Below are 23,891 nucleotides of genomic sequence, written 5' to 3'. Positions count from 1 at the left end.
TTAATACACATTATTTTTTAAAGCATTTACAGAAAATGTAGAAGTGTACATTGGTTTCCACAGAACGACTGCCAACCCCCTCTAAGCTCTAAAAGCCTTTTTAAAAGGACAATTATTAATGGCACCCAAATTCAGGAGATGGTTGACTTACTGGTATACAAATACACGTCTGTGTTCAGAGGAAGCCTATATTTTTTAGGACAATTCCCTTTACCACACACACAGATGGGAGCAAAGTGGGAGGTAATATGCAATGAAACAGCCACTGAACGACCAAGCATACCCGCTTCATATAAATACAGCCCCACTGTATTTAACTCCCGGGAGAGTCTAGCATCACGGCTAACAATGGATGAAACCACGGACCAGAATTCCAAGCCAGAATGCAATATGCAGAGGGTGTAAATATACTACAGTGTTCTACCACAAAAAGATATATGGTATGTAACTTATTTAGAGCAGTTTCAGAGAAGTCGACAAAGTAGGAGTTACATTAGTCTCTGTACAGCACAGTCTGCTATTACCAGTCAATAGGTAAAAATTTCTGTAAAATTTAGCAACACTCTTACCTATGGTGGACAGATGGTATTTGATTATTTTTGAATTTCTTTTCATCTGGAAATCCCATCTAAGGGAACCCTCATCCACCCATGAAGCTTCAGACCTCTCTGCCAAAGGTCTCTTCCCTCATATCTTTAAAGGAGTGGTTTATTTTTACCGCATTTTTTTCAGGAGTAACACTTTTTAAAAAATCCATTACCACCTAATTAAGGACAGAAATAAAGGTAGGACATAAAAGTCAAAGTAAATAGTAACAAATATGAGTCTCTATCAACTTCAATAAGCCAGTGAATACAGAAAGAATATATATCCTTCTCCTTAAACACTATCTTAAGAAAGTAATATGTAAAATATTTTTCATGTTAAAATTTAGCATTATAGGAAGCATGACAACATTCTGAAGGTTTTACCTTTGGAAGAAAAACAACAACAACAACAACAACAACAACAACAACAACAAATAGCCAAAGAAAGAGTTAATTCACGAAGACCTAAAGATGAATAGTCTTGTTTCACATTTGTATTAAAATCTTATCATCATTTTTTCCTCAGAAATCTTTTAGCCTTATTGTTTTCCTTACTGTTTGGAATAATCTATTTCTCTGCCCAAAAGATGGAGAAAATGCTAAAAACGCTGGTTGATGGACAATAATGAAAAATAAACTTTCTAAACATGGATAACTTCTTTTTCCATAACACAAAAGATCAAGAAAATGGTAGGAAAAAGCAAAAGCATGTGCTACACAAGCTCACCTGTCACATAAGCTACTAAACACATATCCCTTCTTTTCCTGATATTATTAACTATAGGTTTTCTAGTAAATTCTTAGCAACCGCTGCGTCTAAGCAGTTTTGACAAAAAGAAGGCTTATTGCTAAACACCTTAAAAATATTTACCAAGGTAATAAAAGAAATGTCATTCCCTCCTACGGAATGTTTGGGCATAAAAGAGGTATTTTTATAACGCAGTTCATGATTTACCATATCTATAGTGTCCAAAAAAAGCACAATGAAAAGGAAGCATTTTTCCAGTGGTTTGACAACTGTTTGAATCAACTGTTATGCTTTTATTACACTAGTGGCCAACTGCTCACTTTTAAAAGCATAGGAGGGGAGGGAAACTGGGAAAGAGATTGGGGGGAAGGATAGGCATGCTTTTCTAAAGATACTTTCTAAATATCATTTTCCCTGCAACTACAGTTAAGTAATATTTTTCCTGTGCATCAATCTGTAGCCATCTTGGAGGCTACATCCTGAATGCTCTAAACAATTAAATTTTCCCTTACCTTTTCCTCAAATTTTCACATATGAATCATTCATTCACCCATCAAATATTTACTGGGTGCCTATTTTGTGTCAGGTACTTTGCTAGACTGGGTTATTGTGTTTTAATAGACAATCATCAAATAACCACTTTGTGTACAATTCTGTGGATGTGGTCTTCCAAAGGTTAAAAAAAAAAATCTGAGGATGTGATAATCAAGGGAGGGCTGACAATCTGAATTTTTTTTTAAGTCACAAGGGTAACTTTTTTTTTTTTTTAAATCAGAGAAGGTTTTCACTTTCTTATTTATTTATTCACTTTAAAAATATTCATTTATGTTCACTTTCTATCTAAGGGACCTTAATGCTGAGACCAACACAAATAAAAAATTTATTCTGAATATTAAGAAACTATTGGTTGGTTATTAGGAGAAAGAGCTTAGAAATGGTCGACTGTTTTATCTATTAGGTTAAAAGTACGAAATTGCTTTTACAATGTTAGCAATTTGGATATTTCTTAAGTGATAAGTAACTCATGCTTTAAAACTTAAAAGATGTTCTGATAGCTGACGTTCTCAAAAATTCATGTAAGCTTTCCTTGAAAGTGAAATATAATGATTCATTCACTTCCTCACTTTTATACACACTCACGTGGTGTATAAATATTTACACAGGAAACATGCATAAGCAGATACTTGATTATGTATTATATTTTAGATATGCCAACAGTAGCACACATACACGTGTAAGAAACAACTCCATTCTATACAGGCCAGAGTTAATCTAGATTCACAGATGATTGGAGAGACTTCACATTTAGCTTTTAAAGCTGTGATTTGAGGCTACTGCTCTAAGCAGCAATTTTTCAAGATAAAATTTAGCAATTTTGAAATTATAGAACCAAACACAATTTTGTCAGCCATAAAAAAATTAACACTATAATTAACAACTGCTTCATAATCCAAACTGCTATTGAAGATGACAGTTTGAAACCACAGAAGAATTGTGAAGATGATTAATTATACAAACTGGTTTTTCTTTCAGAAGGTTTATATTCATAGATCATTTATCACCAAAATGAGAATATATGAACTTCATTGAATATTGCAAATTACTATACACACATTAATTTGCTGTTTGTAGTATTAGATATTAGGGCTTTCTTTTCATTGAGTCAACTACTCCATAATACATGAAGTCATAAATATTTCTTGTCAATTCAGAAAAAACATTTGCTTGAGAAGATATTAATCCTGTAAGTCCATTTTCATATACTAATGCTACCTGAATAAGCATACTATTTATATAAAAATTAGTTTAATCATGGTCTTTTACATATATAATTATCAAAGTGAAAGCCACTGCTATTACACACACTATAAGATGAATACTTATAACATTAATTGGAATTAATTGCACCTTTTCTTTTTTAAATTAAGCACTTTTCCCAGAAGAAATAAAGTTAATACTAACATTACAATCATAGATTTTACCCAAAATATTTAATTTCAAATACATATAATTTATTATGACAAATGAATTAATATATTATTTCAAAGAGGCTTATTTTATTTAATTATATTTATTAGCATCCCAAATCTGCCCATGCAAATATATCTTTGTGCCCTTTGACTTAATAGCACAGCATTGTGGCTATAACACTAAAAATTCAAGTAAAAACTGAAAAATCTAGTTGAAAATCTTGATGCTTTGTTCCTACGTCATCAACTGCTATCTAGATGTTATAGACAGAACCAGGTATTTGGATTTTAACATTTTATCTGGATGTTTGGTATCACTGGAAGAATTTATGCCTAAGTCTTTTCTTTTTCATGAAGGGAAAATCAAAGGAAGTATTTGGTATCAGCTAAAGAAAATAATATTATTTATCCACCTAAGAATAAGCCAGTACTTGCAAAGGCCTTCAAGAATCCAGGAAATTAATGGCCACACTCATGTAATGAGAAACACCAATGTTTCAGATGATCATACCTGGATCTTGCTAAGCTGAGACCAACTCTGCTCTTCTGGAGGCTGCAAAAACTCAGCCATGCAATCAGGTTTGCCTTGTGCATGGGACAAAAGCCTTCATAAAGCACAGTTATTAAAACTGGATGATTGCAAATGCAGCTCTTTTTATTAAGGGACTCTTGTTTCAATTAACCTCCCAAATCCAAGTTTAACTTTTCAGTTTTTTGTTTTGTACACTCACTTCCTCAAGGAGGAGAATTATTTATATTCAAGGCACAGGCTGCTTATGGAGAATTGACCTAGGCCCTATACTACTGGAAAACATGAAGGAGTTCCACAAAGTAAACAAGTATTGCCTAAGTGTGATCCCCTTAAAAATCATTATTGTATTGTATTTATTTTGTGTCACTCAAACCCTTTTTAGCTCCTAGTACTTCCAGTTTATCAGATGCCACTACATCAAACTGCTGTTGAAAGCATTAAAAAAACGGCCCGTTGAATCTCTTTTCTTTTATTCTTATTCTTGCTGGCTATGAAACCTTATGAGGCACCTATTAACAGTTCTTACATGTAACACCTTGACCATCATTCTAAAATATATTGTGTAGGCCATTTTTCCTGTTGGGGTTACAAATAAACTTTTCACTCCTGATTTTTCGTTTTGGCTTTAAAATATATTCAAACGGACATTTAAAATCATGTTTTACTTTTTTAGCAGTGTTACATTTGATCTCTCATGTTAACCCACATCTTTCTTTTCCAAGAATTTTTCAAGGCCCATATTTCCAATGTTAAATGTATTATACTTATTGAAATTTATAATAAAATGAATACTATTCTTTTGGCCCCCAAATAGTCATATCAAACAAGCTATTTGAAATGCTACCAAAGTTCAGAGTTCAAATTTAAAGATTTATGCATATTTTCTTAGGTAATTAGTGAATAGGATATCAAATCAATAAAGCTAGGATAAGATTTGTCCATCTCTCAAACCATGGTTTTTAAGTTGCCATTTTATTCTTCAAATCCTACTTTGAGCTGAAAATGATTCTGTAATTTTATCATTTGACTACTGTAAAATATAATCAGGGATTTGAAACCTGTGTGAATTTATTACAACTGAAAACAAAATCTTCCCTGGAAGAGGTTAATGGAAAAAGAAATAATAGGAGGTGGAAGATAAACTGCTTCTTTCAAAACTGGAGCTGCAAACAGCATTCTAACTAATTCAGATAAGCAGCAAACATAGTTGTTAGGGGATATTTATGACAGCCGCATCTGTGTGACAGCACTGAAGCCTTAACAATGGCGGCAGGCTTTCTATAAAACACATCTGCAAGAAAGACAGGTAGATAGGCTGGCTATCAATCATCAGGACACATGAATTATTCTATACATACTGGCCTATGTGCTGTTGAAGTCAGCTCTATATATATAGAAAAGCTTGCTCTTCGGTAATGGAGCCATGGCAATGAGTAATTTTTATTTTTAATTCTTTAAAATGTGTGTTCATACATCATTTGAAAAAAAACCCAATAATACCTCTCTTTTCAGGTATATTAATAGTTAATTTTTGACTTATTATCCTACCCATGTTTCATTTAATTGCAAGGAATCCTTCCTATAATCCAAAACAAACAAATTGTATCCCATAGTTTGGAGATTTCTCAAAACTTATTCAGAATCTAGGCTCATTTTTAATTTTGAATCTCAGAAAATTTAAATGGTGCATGCAACCACTGTCTATGTAAATTAACTTTTCAAGGCACAAATAGAATAAAAATTATAGCCAAATAATAAAAAGAGGTCTTCTCTGTCTTTTGTCAGATTCAGATTCGCATAACTTCCATTTATGCTAATGGGAGTTCAGCACCTGCTCTGCAAAGAAAATAGACCCCTATCTGTGAAAATAAATGTGTACAGTGTATTTTCCAGATATAATGCTGAAATCAAACAACCAAAAATGTGAGCTATATAAACACAGCCTCATGTGACCTACCTGAAAACATTGCTGTTTTATATTTTACCTCTTGAGTAATAGGTTGTGGGATATTACTCATGTCTTTGTCATTTAAATGTAACAAAAAGAAAAAAAAAGGGAGATGGACAAACTCAGTCTGGTGATTTCAGTGAGCTCATACACAATCCTATGTTTACCCCTTCAGAAGTTCATAATAAATTGTATCACTAAATCTGGATTCAAGCCACTGCTCTCTGCCATCATCTTAAGTCATAGAGGATAAATGTACATAATAAGAGGAAGGCCTGGTCATGGGGGCACTGAGCTGGGGCTCCCCGCAGCAGCTGCAGCCTCAGCTGGGACAGGAGATGAGACAGATGATTGTCAGTGGCTGGTGACACCAGAGTCCCTTTCTGCAATGCCCTAATCAGGGAGTGCCAGGGCTCACAGGAAGGCAAGTCTACCTGGGCTTGAATGGAGATGTTTCCATCAGTGCTCACAGCAGTCTCCCTTCAGGGAGATCTCAAGAATGGTGTGGTCAGAGAAAGGCTGTCCCACTCCACTCCAACTGGGGTAGGCATCTCAGAGATCTTTCCCCAAATTATATTATTAATACATTTTTCAGGTAAAACTATGATGTGATCAAAACAGAGTTGTGGGAGGTGAACTGGGATCTTCAGCATGGCTTTAGCTCTATATGTACCTTGATGTTTATAATGGTAGAGTCATGGCCCTTCTCACTAAACATTTTTAAATAGTTTTAAGAAATAGGTAATGAGGCCGGGCACAGTGGCTCACACCTGTAATCTCAGTACTTTGGGAGGCCGAGGCGGGTGGATCACCTGAGGTCAGGAGTTCCAGAGCAGCCTGGCCAACATAGTGAAATCCTGTCTCTACTAAAAATACAAAAATTGGTTGGGTGTGGTGGCGTGTGCCTGTAATCCCAGATACCCTGGAGGCTGAGGCAAGAGAATTGCTTAAACCTGGGAGGCGGAAGTGCGCCACTGCACTCCAGCCTGGGCAAGAGCAAAACTCCGTCTCAAAAAAAAAAAGAATAAAAAGAGAAATAGGTAATGAGAAGATTGTAGTGTGTCCATCCATTTAACTACATTTCTAGAGCTTTCTCTTTCTTCCTAATGATCTAGGTTACGGTCTTTTTTTTTTTCTGATTTGCCTCATGAGTGGCACTAAGAGTAACACTCTAGTGGACAGGACCGGCTACATAATTTGCAGGGTTCAGTGAAAAATGAATATGTGGAATTCCTTCTTGACAAATTTTTAGCAATTGTAAGACAATTACCCAAACTCAGGGCTCCCCTAAGCAAGGGGCCCTATGCAATTGCACAGGTCCTATACTCTTCAAGACAGCCTCACTTGTGGAACAGGGTCTTGGCAAAAGCTAGCCTACAGGCCGCTTTTTTCTCCCCAGCTTAGAAGAAGTCTCCTCAAATCAACACTGGGAGAATGAATGCAAGATGTCTTCCCACAGACATCTATTCAATGTACTGAGGAAAATGGACCAACACTGTGTGCTCTAAAAAACCTACTATCTACTTTTTAATATAGATTGTATTACAAAGCCTATCTAAAAGCATTTTGTCTTCTTTCTAGAGGGTTCTATAAAGCAAGGTTTTCTATCTAAAGGCTAGCATGACCGTGGTTACCAGTTTCGTTTTAATAAGGACCAGGGAACCAATTTTGAATATTGGTAAATGGTGGCAGAGCCTACTGGCAATTTAGTCTTCAATGCCATATTTGTTTCTTCTTAAATAGCTCTCTGCTCAACCACCCTCCCTGCAGTCAGTCATGTACCAGCCTTAGATAGGACCTCTAATTCCAAGTGGGCCACCCTGCCGTGAAGCATTCCATCTGGCCTTTCACAGTTTAGGTGATTTGGAAGACTCAGAAGGCACTTGTCCAGAGGGTACACTTCTCTTTAAGCACAGTTACGTTCTGTCAGTTCTGGGCTGGTGAACGATCCTATAGTAATCACAATAACAGCAGCATTTGCCCTTAAGGGATCTACCCCTTTCAGAAGCAGGCTGCAGCTAAGCCTCAGAGGTAGGGAAATCATTTTTCCTTTTAGTACATGGTGCCTCTACAGACTAGGTCTTCAGCGATTTAGAATAAAGCTTAGTGGTGACAGAGAGAAACATAAAAATTCCCCTTCTCCCCAAATAAATATAATTTATAAAAATACTTAGAAAAAAAACACAGTTCAGGCAATTATTTTGTTAAGTCTGAGTTTTTCTGAGCTATGGATTGCTTTGTATATGATCAACAATACCTAAAGAATTGTTCAAGTGTATAAGCTTATCCTGATTTCCGGTCATTCAAAGAAGGGCTAGAGATTGTAATATTACCTACTCTCAATCAAATAGTATATCCTTTCTTTTTCTTGGTAGTGAATTTGTAGGGATAAACAACCCTACAAATTGTTTGGCCTATTATATGTCACAGAGATTTTTCTATAGCCTGTCTAGACTCCAGACAATAGGCGAGACTGGCCTATAGTTGCAGACATTTCTATAGTCTGTAATATCACTTAGAAAAGTAAGGGCAATAACATAAAAATGAAAACCAGCCTGACCTGCCAGTACGATAGTAGAAATATGAGTATAACAACACTTTGCAATTTAGAAATGATGATAGCATCCTAGAAAGAAATTTTAGCAGTCACATATCAGCCAGAGCAACTTTTGTAAAATCATATATACTCACAAAATATGTCATATTCAAGTAATTCTGTCCAAAAGCTATAAAATCACTTTTATTGCAGAAAATTCTGTATATATGTCATGTTGTTTCCTTATTGCATAGAGACTGTGTATGAATGTATGTGTGTGCATATATATAGTGTGTGTATATATAATATTTAAGTTAAAATAAAAAGACTTTTCAAAAGGCCTTTTAAAATATAAAACAGATTGTTAAACTATTCTGTTTTTCAGTCCTTTTAGAATACAACAAAGAGGGATAAAATAATTATATTGTATAATTAGTATATTGTATATAATTGTATTGTATTGTATATAATTATATTGTATATAATATATTGTATATAAATTATAAATAATATATTGCATAAATAATATATTGTATAACTCACTTAAGTGAGTTAAGGGACATTATGTATATGCAAAGGAGGTAAAGCAAAAAGTTTTTACATTTTATCTATTTTCTGCCATTGTGTCTCTGAGCATGTCTTCATGTCTATTTCTCTCCCACAATTACACTTGTTATAAACAAAGGAAAGGAAAAGGAAGAAAGGAAGAAAAGACAGAAAGAGAGAAAAGCCTTTTTTTTTTTACATTCTCCTTTGCTCTTTTTTATTTTTTAGGAAGTGACCAATAAAGAATATCTGTTTTTGTTATTGTCATTTAGTTTTACTTTGATGAAGGCCATGAGAAAGATACATCAAACATAAAGAATACTCATTTAAGAAAAAATACTGCTGTAACACTACTGGCGGTATTTCCGACTCAGAGGGTATTCTCTTTCCCAAAGACTCCAAAGTATATCGATAGTCACCAGACCATTTGCATCTTCATCACTGGGGCCAATATTAACAGAGTTTTTGTCACTGTTGGAACAACTCAGCTTGTGGTATCAGTAGTCAAGGGGGTGTCAAATGAAATAGATAACATGCAGTAAAAGAAAGAGATTTTTTTTTTACTTAGAATTATGCATCCAGAATAGAAAACTTCCATTTCTAAAGTCATTCGGTTTTTGTCCCTGGCTGAATTTTTAAAAACACCATCTAGCTTGTTTCAACATAATCAACTGTACCATATAGCAGTGTAAAATATGTCATCAAAAGTTCCATTGTAGAACAAACCATTTAGGATTGCCAAATTTATAGAATGCTGATTGATGAAACCATAAAGAACCCTTCTCAGTGTGATCAGCTAAACCCATCCACCAGGCACTCACAGAGTACTTTCTAGGTCTAGGATGCTATGCATACAAATGTGGTATATTTTCCCCCGGAATGCAAATGTTAGATTCATATTATGCCAAAATAGCATTACATAACACTCTTATTTTGTTTTGCTTGAAAGTTCAATATTTTCTTTTCCTTTAAGGAAAAAATTCTTTATCTCACCAGAAATGAAGGTTTTGGTCAACACTTTCTCATATAGTAAAAATAAACAGACAATCTTAAGTACAATTGACTGATAATGTAACATTAAATTAAGATCGTATACAAATTCAAGGAGATTTGTCTGAAATAAAAGATGTAATTTTTTTTTTCCTTTTTTACATGCCACGATGTTCAGGAAATTTTGAATATCACCAAACAGCACAAAATTCTAATTAATCTCATTTTCAATTGGCTACACTTTAATTAAAGAAAAATAGTATATATATTAATTGAACATACCAACCAAAACTTTACTTTTCAAGTAAACAAAAATTTCCAAATTCAATTTTAGCATGATGTATTTGGCAAACTTTTCTTCCTTTTTCTTGAGATGGAGTCTATCTGCCACCCAGGCTGGAGTGCAATGGCGCAATCTCGGCTCACTGCAACCTCTGCCTCCTGGATTCAAGTGATTCTCCTGCCTCAGCCTCCCAAGTAGCTGGGATTACAGGTGCCCACCACCACGCCTGGCTAATTTTTGCATTCTTAGTACAGACAGGGTTTCACTACGTTGGCCAGGCTGGTCTTGAACTCCTGACCTTGTGATCCACCCACAGCCTCCCAAAGGCTGGGATTACAGCCGTGAGCCACCGCGCCCGGCCTTGAAACTTTTCATTCTCATGAAATTAGTGGGAAGTGCCACTCTCCATCACAGGATGATGGGACATTCTACAACATTCTAAAAGGAGCTTAGATCATTAACATAAGTGTCCTGTGCATGGAGACAGAAGATCAAATTAGGCCCTAAGGAAGTCTCGCCAAACTAGCACTGAAGTCAATGGAAATCTGCAAGCATATTATAGAGGGTCCTTGTGGCCTACAAGGTCTTGCCAATAATTTCACTAGGTCTCTAAAGTCAAAACAATAACAACAACACAAACAAATACACATGTACCTCTCCAACATCATAGACCCAAATACGGCCTTCCGAGTCCCCAACAGCAACTTCTTTGCCGGCTTGGGCCCAACGAACACGGTTTAGGGCGGATGCTCCCTCAATGGCCACACTTGCTGTTGGAACCTGCCAAAGGGTTTGCAACAGAATAAGAGAATCTCTGAATATGAATTTAAATATACAAATTTGCAATAATACTTTTAACTGGGTGAGTCACCAACTGCCTTCAGGTGCATGAAGTAATATTCATCCCTTGTGCCGGGGGAAAAAGGGCTCATTGTTCTTAAATCATATGCTCCACTGAATTAAGGGGTAGAGAGAAGAGATATTTTAACAAAAAAAGAAAAGGAGGGAGAGTCTTTTTATATAGTCACCAGGCAGTAAGTGGCATGGATATTTCTTTGGATTACGACAAGTGTACATCCAACAAAAAATACAGGAGCTAAATGGGATCCTTCCCCATCGGGTCATAGTTTATGGACAGATGGAGAGAGAGAGATCTCAGGATTTACCAAAATTAAGGATACTAAAAAGGCAGAAAGGGGGTGTGTGGTGGAATAAAAGTCATATTAATGTGAGTCTTCGAGGAAAATGTAAACATATGTATTGATCCCTCAAAACCTCATCAGGGAGGAGATGATCAGAAGAAGAAAGGAAAACATAAAGGTAAAAAAAAATTTCAAAAAACTCAAATTATCTCTCTCTCTCTCCCTTTCTGTCTCTTTTGTTAAATCTGTCTTCCTCCCTCTGGCAGTACCGAAGTGTAATAAGCAATCCACAACTTTGGCACTATATCCAGGGTGACATCGTGATAGAATACAGCCACCCACTCATAGAAAATGCCTTATATCTCCTTTAATAAACACTTCAAATCTAAAAGCATTGATAATTATAATAGTAATAATAATTAAAGTGAACTGGAGGTGCTGCAATGGAACCTGTAGTATTTGTTCCAAGAACCTCAGTATTTGGAAAGACATTTTAGTGTGTCTACCTCTCTTCCATTATCTGTTGTGTGAAAGCTTGTCTTCAAGGTTAGAAGTTTATAATTGACATAAAGCTCAGATCTCTTGAGCCTTTTACAAGAATGTTGAATAGGAAATGACAACATGCCATTAAGAAAGGAAAAGGTAAATATTAAAACAAAAAGAAAAAATATGGTGAAAAGGGGGCCACTAAGATCATCTCATGCCACTGTTTAAGACCTGTGTCTAATAAAAATGTCACATTAGAATGGAAACACAACATGTACTGTGGCTTAGTACCACTGGCATTCTGTTATTCAGGGAATTGAAACCATCTGTTTATACAAAATTATTGACCCAACACCTATCTTTAAAATAGCAATAAAAACTCCATTATATGTAAGAATCTATGTTTAAACTTAATCTTGAAATCAATAAAAATTCTTTCACCTGCTTAAATCACTGTATGTCAATTGTCAACAACAACAACAAACAAACCAAAAGTTCCCGGCTAATTTATTTTTTAAAAATACACAATTTCTATAATAAAAGTACCTGTTGTGCAAGCTAGAGTCTGAATTTTTAACCAAATCTATCAAAGGCTGAAACAATGTGAATTTAGATGGATCATAATTCTGTCAATACATTTTATTATTACTGTGCTGCCCAGAAAACAAATCTGTGATTCAGCTGTAGACTCTTCAAAGTTAATTTTTAATACCACAATTTAGAAGGTTCATACAGGATTCTTACTTAATTCTACTACCTAATTCCATGAACAATCTGATATTGAATAGAATTAGGTAATCTATGAACAATCTTAAAAATAGAATAAAATGTTTAATCTTAATATGAATATAACAAAAAAAAAATGAAAATAAACTAACATTGTGACACATTTAAAATAATGCCTAATACATTTTCAAGAATTTTATTTATTTGGAATATAACTACTATAACAAACTGAAACAGTATTTTAAACATTTAAAAATAGATTCTTCTCATAGATATTATAAATGATAGAAAATAATTATCACAGCCTGTATTATGCTAGAAAATTCATAAATGCATGAAGAAAATGACAAAATATATTTGCATTAATCTGATCAGTAATGACTTTTCCAAAGTTGATGAATAATAAAAAACAATTCATATGTTCTCTCTGTCTCTTATTTTGTATTTTGTTGCACAAATATTTCCACAGTTTTCCTGGCTCAGTCATTTTAATTGCAAAGACAAGATTCATATATCATAAATTATTACATTAAGCAGTAGAAATCAGAAATACCAAGATGGGAAACATGAACTATCCTTGCATAGGAACAGATGGAATAACTTGGTCCAAAAATGTAATAATATGAACAACAACAACAAAACATACTGCTGTACTATAATTCAGATTTTTTAAACAAATCTAGTTTTTAATCTGACAAATATTTGAAAAATCTTGTTCAACTTGCCAGAAGGCAAAAATGATTTGAAGGTTTTAAAAAGTGTTCGGTTAATTACTGGATTTGAGCTGGACTCAATGTAACTCTACTATTATTGTGAAAGCAGAATTACGTTTACTATAAAACTAAACAGTTTGCATGACCAAAACTGATTTTAAAAACATGTTTAGCTATAAAACTCTTAGGTGGTTGTCTCTTGATACCTAGAGAGAGAAGGGAAAAAAATTACTTTTATCAATGTTGAGACATTACTTTCATTTTACCTAAGAAAAATTTTTTTAAAGAAAAACGGTTACATAGGAATTATTAAGGAGTTTGTAGAACACTCACTCTCCCTTCATATGCATTGTAGTTGGGTATCACCTAAACATTATCTCAACTAAGCTGGATTTCTAATACAGCGGTCTCCTAAGTCAATCAGGAAAATGTTTTTTTTTTTTTTGGTTGCTTTAAATGAATGAATTTCTCCTAGCAAATAGAAGCAATATGATTTTAATAAACAGTGATGAAGACTCTGGGAAACCCTTACAATATAGGGTAATAACATCTTTCTAATAAAAACAATAATGTTATAAACATTCCAATATCCAAATGATGGGGCATTTCACATACTCATGCCTTTTGGTTATTTTCAAAGATGCTTCATTACATAACTCTTTCTTGTTACAGAGTTCTTGTAGCTAAAAGGAAAAACAGACTCAAATTGAAAGATTTTTAAAAGATAACTACTTGGCAGCGATTATAGGTGTATATACCATTGAAGATACAACGAGTCAATAATAACACCTGAAGAATATTTCCCTGCCCCCTCCCACACATATGCAAAAAAAAAAAAAAAAAAAAAAAAGGGAGGGAAGTATGCTCCTCCTCAGATCCTCCAGCTGTGGGCTTCCTAATTAAAAAGGCTGAGCTGTTTCCTGCTCAAAACACTTCAAAAGACCTTTCTGTTGTTCTCCACTTGACATATAGTTTGCAGCACTTGTTCCTCTTACTTGTCCATTCTTATTTATAGAGAGCTTTCTTGGGTCAGAAACCAAGAAGTGATGCAGAGACCATTTTATTTTATAAAGTTGAAGGACAATAATATTTATGTTTAAAAAAAAAAAAAACTCAAAACATCCAAGTAGCTGAATTAGCAACTCAATAATTTTGCAAGACTGGCAAAAAGAAACAATGCATGTGGCATAGTTTTTAAAACATACAATTTTATAGCATAATTTAAAACAGTATTACTGGCTGTTTTTTAAAATAAATGGGTACTTTCACTTACTGTAAATGTGACATGTTAAAATCTCTTTTAAAAAAATACTGAGTTTGATATTCATGTTCAAAGTTAGAGGCTGTTGTAAAAGTCTGCCTCTGAGTTTGATATCTTAGACAAGGAATATTTACCTTGGTACAAATCAAATGGATGAAAGATCTAAACAAAAAATAGTCAACAGAATCGTCTTTTATGGATTCAAAATAGAAATGGTGCAAGTAGCAAACACTGACAAATAACCCCTTTTAAAAGCCCAATCTAAAAATCAACGTCCACAAAAGCTTTCTTTTCCAAGTGTTTGCCAGTAAAGTTATTTCAACACGGCTCTGACAAATGCCTGTGTGTACTGTCCCATAGGGAAAAGGTGTGAACGCATAACGTTTTGCTCTTTGCAAAAAAGGGTGGTTAATTGTCCAGGAGCTGCCACCGTTTAGGGATGAAGGGAGATTAAGTGATTTTTGGCCTATGCATCTGCCAATTCCCTTCAGGGTAGTCAAGAATGGGGGGCCGGCAACCCTGCTGCAATTGGAAGGTCTGTCCAAAAAAGGCCGTTTTAGAGAAAGAGGGAGAGACTGCGAGTGGCCGACTGCGCCCCCCTCCCAGCCCTCCGGCCCGGGCGCCTGAGCCGCCGCTCACCTCGGTGTCATTGTTGAGGTTCCAGAGGTCCAAGCGCCCCATCCCGTCCACGCAGGCAAAGAGCGCGGGATGCACGGGGGACCACATGACATCGTACACATAGTCTGCATTGTCTTCAAAGGAGTAGAGCGGCTTGTTGTGCTGTAAAGCAGAGAGACCGTGAAGACTTTGTGGCGCTGCTGCTGCCTCGGGCTGTCTAGAGAGCCTAATTAAAAACTTTGCACATTCACAAAGTGTCATAAAACTTCCCGAGATGAAAGTCCTCGAGAAGGTGAACCGGAGCTTTAATGTGACTAGAACTGTCCAGTGGCATAAATAAATACCGGGGGGAGAGGGGGCCTCTGAAGGGGCTGGGGGCTGGGACCGGGGGTGGGGAGGCGGTTTCAGACACAGTCGTATGAGGCATTCCAGACAGGTGGACGGGATTGCCCATTAATTCGGAATTCTCTCCCGGCAACGCTTTGCAAGATGCTCGGAGCCTAAACCCAACCGTGGTCGGCCCGGCTTGGTCCCGCTGGGATGTTCTGAAGCCCCGGCGGTCCCGACCGCCCCGAACCCTTTCATTGAAGGCAACCCCTGCCACCTCGTGGTCCTCATCTGTAGCTGCAACAGCTGCTGCTACCTCCAGTCCAACTCTAGGCCAAATTCACATTTTAAGGGTTCTTTTGCAGCGAGGAAAGCGTACAAATATTTTAAAGAGGATTAGTGCTCTTCCAGGAGGTAATCATTTCGTGATCCTACGCCTTTAGTCTCTCTGCATAGGGTCAGCTCACCCCAATCAGTTGAACTAGTGTGTCTCATTGAAGTGCCCCTGAACCTCTGTACAAAATGAACCGTATTGCTAGATCACCCAGTGTTTTCAGAATCCCGAAAACTGACTTTCGGGTGTTGGGGGTGTGTGTGTGGAAATGCGTTAACAAACCCCGAGTGCATACAAATGCTTCCACTCCAGAGGGATACAATAAATTAAAATGGCACTCTTGATTTCCAGTGAATATTGTCACATCAAAATAGCACAGAAGTCAGAGGCAAGTTTGAAAGTACACCAGAAATAAAACGTAATTGGACTTCATGAATTATTCATTCCATCTGGCTTGTCTTATTCTAATTTCTGCATAATGGCTTTACTAATCCCTGATCAATTAATGTAAAATGAAATTTAAATGATAATGAAAGCCCTAGAGATAAAAGAAATTAAGTATTCTTATATCCTCTGACAGAAATCTAAACAATGGGAGTTTTTTTCCCCAATGTCTTCTTCATCCAGTCAGCTGTCTGTACTCTCTTCATGGGTTCCACTGAGTGCCTGTACAGGCCAGAGTAATAAGATCAAGAAAAGATAACATACAATATGAACAATCAGATCCTTCCTGCACAGTAGGTTTCAAGAATGTATCTGTAGGGAATCGGCTCCAAATATTAGAGTGATCTCTCCAAGTGAACTGTTAGTTAATATAAAATGCACAAAATACATCTGCTGAAATGAAAGTGAGAAAAAGCAGTGTGAAAACAATAAAACTTCTGTAACCTAAATATCACGCAAAAATTTAATGTAGTAGCTGTGAGTCCTTTTTCCATGAATTGTATTTCTTTGACATTTAAAAATCACCGCTTAGAACTGAACAAACTTTTAATACATTAAAGCAACACAGAATGTTTTAGATGGGCCACTATGTGGATACAGTGAGATATGTCTTATTTTTAATTCAAAAAGTATCTCATGGAGGGTGTGATTTGAAAAGAATTATATGACATTGCGATAACAAAATGATCAACTGGACATTAGCTTTATAGCTTTTTAAGTTTTATGATTCTATAATACTTTTATGCCAAAGTATGTATTATATACCATATTTGCAGTGTTACTTGAAGCCAGAATTATTTGCTTATTGGATATTTCTGTAGCATCTTTCTTTCTCTCACTGTTTGGACTAGATGATTCAAACTACTTTCTCCAAAAAACCTAACTGTCCAATGACACCTGAAAATAGCATAATTGTATCATTTTTCCTTATTAATATTTTTTAAAAGGCAATGTGGAGTGGCTGCACGTTCACTGACTACTTATAAATATTAAATTGTAACTCTCAACAGAAGATTATTCCCACTGCAAATTCTTGATTTTATAGCTAGCCATCCCACTATTTGTTAAAGAACATGAATAACACATTTTTCTTAAAGTCAAAGGGTATTAAAGATTTATATATGTTTTAAAAAGTCAATTGTCAGGATCCTCATCAACTCGGATGATAGTATATCTGAGGGTATAGAGGTCTTCATATAGATAGACACATACAGACCTATAATAAACACGTAACACAATTGCAAATCCTTATTTTGATCAATTAAAAGACCACCCAGCTTTAAACAGTCATTTTCTAAGGAACTGATATTATTGGATACATTCATTCTTTAATTATCCTGTAAATCTTTAGTGTCTTGTTTATTTCCTTTTTTGTTTTAGTAGTTTCTTCTCTGAGAAATGTAACCAAAACTGTAGTATATTCTGGAGACTTCACATTTTAAGTATCTGGAAATAACTGCTATTGTTCATGTTACCAAAACCCAGTTTCTTATATTTAATAGTATTGATTGAAATGCTATTGCTCTTTAGGCTTTCTCCAACCTCCTTATCCCCCTTTACCCTAAGACTGAACCTTTTATTATAAAAGTCACTATGCAAGTAATTCTAGGCTACAGTACATGTGTGTTTGGGAGAAAGGAGGAAGGCTTATATTTTCAAAGACTCTGTTTAACATTGATAATTTGCAGGTTGGGAAAGTCTTGATCAGGATTGATTGAACTTGTTATCAAAGTACCACATAGGCTGACATCTATGAACCACTAATTGCCAAGTAAAGCACAGGCATAACCTATGGGCATAGGCAAATGTCACTTGCAATAGTGCTCTTTGAATATTAGTTGTATTTTTTGATAAAGGGATTTTATTAGTTTATTTTATTCAGGCTCAAAGGGTAATCTGAAGACCTGATTTAAAAAAATCAGTCTCAAATACTTTATATAAAAGATTTTAAGGTAAACTCATGTATATCATGAAGTATTAGAATTGGTAAACTCATGTATTATCATAAACTCATATATATTTTAAAGTATTACAACTTTCATAAAGAAGTTAAAAGCATGAGGTTCTAAAGATTCTAAAGATTTTGAATTTATGAGACATAAATTTCTGGATCCACAAACATGTTATAGCTTGCTTGTGCATTACCACTTATTTTAGAATACTACAAGTTTTGAAAAGGTTGGAGATGATGGGGGCAAATTTGACCAATACTTTTGAGAATGAATCTTATAATACTATTTGTACATATGAAAGCTACAGAAGCTTCATGATTTTAAAGATTTACTCTACAAAATTCTCAAGGCCATTTAGCAAATGAAATATTGTTCCACAGCAAGTTACTGTAAAAAACATTTTTCAAAACAATCAAATTTCACTAGAAAAAAACCCCCTTCACCTGTGTTTCCTTTTCTATGCCATGTTCAGTATCAGCAAAGTGTTAAAGGGGAAAAGGAAAACTAGACTGTTACATGGCCTACTGCACGTGTGGTACATGCCAATGAAATAAAGCTGTGGCACCTTGTGCTTCCAGGGCTGTTACAATAATGGTAAAGTATCCAGGCACAACCCAGCTTGATTTTAATACTCGGACTCAAACAGAGCAGAGAAGCAAGCTACCAGTCACCTCCCAGGCAGACATGAAGGGCAAGGGAGGGTAAATTGTTGGGTGTTTGTTGTGTGCCTCACTCTATATGTACATTGTCTAATGTAATCCGCATAAAATCTCTGTAAAGTAGACGGTATTTACAGAAAAGAAAATTACAGTTCAGGAAAGTTAGTAACTTTCCCAAGGCCACAAAGGTTGTTAAGTGGTAAAGCTGGATTTGGTTCTCAGGTTTTCCTAGTTGTTAAGCATATCCTCTATTTACTGGGACTATATGGTCCTTCTACAAAACATAGCAATGAACTTCAGTCCTTACTTAAAAAAAAAAAAAAAAAAGACCTGTTACCTCTATTTTTTTTACTCTTCCATTCAATTCAACCAATATTTACTAAGCACATACTATGTAACTTGTAGAAACAGTTTAAGAATAATGCAGTCAGATGCTTATTTCATTTCCTGAGTCTGTTGTTAATGATCCTGAGGATGTTATCCATATATTTGCAGGAGTCTTTAGCATCTTGTGAGATGAACAGGAATCTTTTTCTCCTGAAAGCTAGAAATAGGATAGGAATGGTCCTTTAGACAGCAGAGATGAACAGCAGGCTATGCACTGGAGAGTGGGAAAAAATGATGTTAGAAGGCAAGGACTTGGGGTCCAGTTCACTGAAGGTTTGTATGACTCTGGGTGAGGGACTGTAATTATATTATCTGAAAGATGGGAATAGCAAAGGTAGCATGGAGCAGAAAAGGTAATGGGAGACAGTGGAAAACTACAGACCTTGGGAAATTTAACTTAACATCCTTGGATCTTACTTTTCTCATCTTACGATGGAAAGCTGGAGCTACTGACCTCAAGGGCTCCTATTAGCTTTGTGATTCTTTATTACGTGCTTTGCTACCCTGCGGTAAGGATAGAATGGAAAAAAGTATGGAAAAATATTTTCCAAAGGTAACTATTATCATTAAAGCCATCCTCCTTTATGTTTTGTGGAGTTCATATCACAGTGATTTTTTTCTTACTCTGTATTTCATGAAAACATACATATAAAATGCACCAGGATGGTTTTCAATGAAAAAGTTAAAATTATGGAATTAGTAATAAACTTCTTATTTGATCAATTAGAGAAGGAATAAAAATATTAAATTCACATAGGAGAGGCAAGTAGTGAAATCTGTTTAAAAAATGAAACTCACAACATTTATCAATGTTTTACAATAAGACTTGATCTCTAGATTGAGCTTTAGTTTTATAAATATGTCTGAAAATGAATAGACCTGCTGATTTTTCTGATCAATTAAACAAAATGATTTCACAAGAGGTGAGTTTCTATTTCTGATGTCAGATATGTGCCAAAGTTAAATCTAGAGAATATAATGGTTGTTTTCCTCTGTATTATTTACTTTTCTCTTATCGGGCGCCTCTAGGCATCCCAATAGGATTTAGTGCTTTGAAGGCTGGTGAATAGGAAGATTTGTGTTAAAATGTCTCCAAACACCTCCAAATATTGTGGTTCTTGAGGTTGCATTTGTCTCTAAGTGACCCAAACCATGAAAATATCTTTTGGGTGGGTAGTGTGGTAGGGGGCACCATGTGGGTTGGTGGGAAAAGGGGCAGAAACTAAAAGTAAAATTTATAAGTTATAAATTCTGAAGTAAAAGGAAAACTCATGGAATCTTACCTTAAAAACTATATCCTGTTGGGAAAAATGATGACCAAAATAATAAACAATGAGTAATAAGAAAATGTCCTTCAAAAATTGTCATGTGGGTTCCTGTGAAGTAATTAAAATAAATAGCTAGCTAGTTCTTCCAGGAAACATTAAAATGTGAGACCACAATATCACTTTTAAAAAACCACCAAAGGACCCCAAAACTTCAGGCTCACACAAAAATGGAGGCTTCCACCATAAAAAGAAAGTGCTTAAACAAACAAGTAAACCAAAACTCACAAAACAAACCAAACCAAACCAAAAAACCAACTCTTTTGGCCCAAGGGAGGTGTTATGAATTTGGTACTATCACTGGAAAACTTTATTTGCAACTTAATTTGAGATCCTTCTAATGGACAAAATATCCTATATTTATCTTAACTTCTGTGACTAATATTCAAACAATACTATGATCTCTAAATGGTATCTTTACCTGTTTGTATCATGGTGAGAAATTCAAAACCGGACATAAACAATTTTGGTGAACTATTCTCAACAGACTATGTATGGTGGTCTATTTATTTTTTGTGTGCATTAACCAAAAATATGCAAGGACTTTAATCTGAATTAGTTAATATGGAACGATCTGAAAGAAGGCTATAGAAATTCAGGAATTTAGCATTTACTTCTCTATAAATGTAGAAGTTTTGCTAAATAAGTTCTGAAGCCACATGAAAGGTGTTCTTTGTTGCACTGCTTCTCTCTACTGCTTATTTGCATGGAAGAATCCTCCTAATCCAGGAGGCGCCACCAATAAAGAAGCTAATTATCCATATAAAAGAATGTATACATATTCACAGGTTTTGACTAGTATTGAGTGTTTAAAGCCATGGAAAAAAGCTACAAGCTTTGCTTAATTCATAAAAGGAGTGTTTCCCTCACTGGCATGATTTTCATGAATATCAGCTCCACCCAAGGTTCTCATTCAAAACTGGTGTTTTAATAGCACAAATCTATATAGAACCATTGTGAAAACAGGAAGCAAGGAAGGATGTTCTTTTGAATTCCTCTTACAGCCATTTCAACGGCTATGGCTCCACTGGCATTCTGGTTTCTTGCTTATTTCAGTCGAGGAGGGCAGAGAGAGTCACTATGTCTCCAAAACCAGGTTCAGCCAAGCTGGCTCATTAGCAAAATTGAGGCAGCTGTTCTCTGGATTGCTATTCTCATTCTGGACTGATAGTCCTTCTCTCTGAAAGATCATGTGGCAGTAAAGGAGGCAAGCAGGTTCAAAAGAGCCCCTCTTTGGTTGCTTTGCTCCAACTCTATTTTTACCATGGCTGAGTGGTTTCATGTCCAACATGGTATTATTTAGACAAAGAAGCATTCTATATATCTACGATGGCCAGGTTGATTAGAGACTGCATTAGGAGGTTGGAGGGAAGAGGTGGACACTGGTATTAAGGATTAGGAGGGTGTACAGGGATGAGGATGAACTGGACCTAGAGGCAGCTAGACATGTGGTTGTATCAGCGCCTTGAAGCTTTGAAAATTTAGAAGAATGAGCAAATAAAGTAGAATATGCAGGCTTGACTTATTTTGTTTATTTATTACTTATTCAATGTCAAATTGTGCAAACATATTTTAGTAGTGGGTAAGTTAAGTAGCAAAATACTTTCACTCTTGCCCTTAAACTGCCAACCTTTTACTCTAACATCTGGCTAACAACCCATTTCATGTATATAAATAAATTAAATATACATATATACATACACACACAATTCTTTTTTTTTTTTTTTTTTTTTTTTTTTTTGAGATGGAGTCTCACTCTGTCGCCCAGGCTGTAGTGCAGTGGCATGATCTCAGCTCACTGCAAGCTCCGCCTCCCAGGATCATACCATTCTCCTGCCTCAGCCTCCCGAGTAGCTGGGACTACAGGCGCCCACCACCACGCCTGGCTAATTTTTTTTTGTATTTTTAGTAGAGACAGTGTTTCACCATGTTAGCCAGGATGGTCTCAATCCCTGCCCGCCTCGGCCTCCCAAAGTGCTGGGATTACAGGGTGAGCCACCACGCCTGGCCTACACACACAATTCTTAAAGAAAGGCGTAAATATTTCAAATATAAACTCAGATCCATGGATTACACTTTGATTTCCCCTTCATATTTATTTCTCACATGCTCAGGTTAACATTTTCTAATTTCCAAAGCTAATCTGACATTAGTGATCTTGCTACATTTAGTAAACATGACATTTAGACAGATTTTATGTTTTTCAAGAAATATATACCAAAGTGCCCAGATTTATCCTATCAAACAGGTCTAATAAAATCTAATGGTAAAATTATCTAAATGTTTAATTCTATTTCTTGCATCAATAATAGACCATATATATAAAGCACACATTTTCAAAGAGTCAAGGAGAGGTTTTTTATGTAGCTCTGCACTCCCACATCTCCCATTGCTAAATGTTATGTATTTTACATCATATCTAATATGAGTACAGATATTACTTGTATTTATTTTAATGGTGGAGAGAACCAGCGAGGAGAATCACAAATAGCAGAAGTTCAACATACTTTGTTCAAATGTAAAATATATTTAATACGCTTCCTGCTTTGCAGCAGATTTGTTTACCTTATTCTGTTTCACTAAAGCCAAATGGAATCAATTTCTGTTCAAGAAACAAATATACTCTAAATGTGAGGTGAGGTGATTCAGGATGCTGGAAGTGGCAGTGGGAAAATAGTCTAGTACTAATTATGGGTCCTGGACAATTTGCAAGGTTCAGGTCACAGGAGGCTGGTCAAGATGGACCCACATTGGTTTGGTACAAAAATGGCTACTTTGGGGATAAAGATGAGCTTTAATTTATCTTCCAACATTAGACTAAAATGTAGGTTAGAGCAGAAAAGTGGGGTGGGGACATCTTTGATCTCATAATTATGTAGATAGTTGTATTTGTTATTCTCATTCTCTCTCTCTTTCTCTCTAAGTGTGTGCACTCTCTCTGCAATGTTATTACTTAGGAGGAGGATGTTGGGGAAGGCAACTCGTTTAGTATATCATTACAATGAAAAGGAAAACATTTCCACTCTGGTTAAAGGAGCAAAAGAAAGGACTCACTAAGTCCCTACTTGTTGGACAATGGTAAAGCCCAGTCAGCTGAATAAATTTCAAGTCTCAAAAGTGTCTGTACTTTTATGAATTATTCACAAGTCTGCATAAATATTTAACAGCCATAGGTATGTGTTGGTGGATGAATGTATGAATGTTTGTGGGTGGGTAGGGTAGAGATGGAGGTAAAAGGACAGGAAGTATGAACATAGGCCAAGTCTGGAGGTGACTTTTTGATTACATTCTTGTGGTTTCTTTCAAAGTCAAACGATTCTCCCTGGGTGAGCTTTAAGAAGAAATAAAAAAAAAAGGAAAGAAAGAAAAGAATTTGA

General features: G+C 35.5%; 1 protein-coding gene across 3 annotated transcripts in view; it reads right to left on the bottom strand.

The window, feature by feature from the left end:
* Window positions 1–23,891, bottom strand: part of DYNC1I1 (dynein cytoplasmic 1 intermediate chain 1) — a 342,413-nt gene that overhangs the window by 20,372 nt on the left and 298,150 nt on the right. For all 3 annotated transcript variants that reach the window (XM_030933183.1, XM_010356265.1, XM_010356267.2), the window contains 2 exons: window positions 15,108–15,248; window positions 10,795–10,920 (listed from right to left, as the gene is read on the bottom strand). In XM_030933183.1, the coding sequence (XP_030789043.1) occupies window positions 10,795–10,920; window positions 15,108–15,248 (267 nt within the window). The remainder of the gene's footprint in view (window positions 1–10,794; window positions 10,921–15,107; window positions 15,249–23,891) is intronic.

This window comes from Rhinopithecus roxellana, chromosome 6, assembly GCF_007565055.1.
Source record: "Rhinopithecus roxellana isolate Shanxi Qingling chromosome 6, ASM756505v1, whole genome shotgun sequence".
Lineage (NCBI taxonomy): Eukaryota > Metazoa > Chordata > Mammalia > Primates > Cercopithecidae > Rhinopithecus > Rhinopithecus roxellana.
This window is presented reverse-complemented; position numbering and strand designations above follow the sequence as displayed.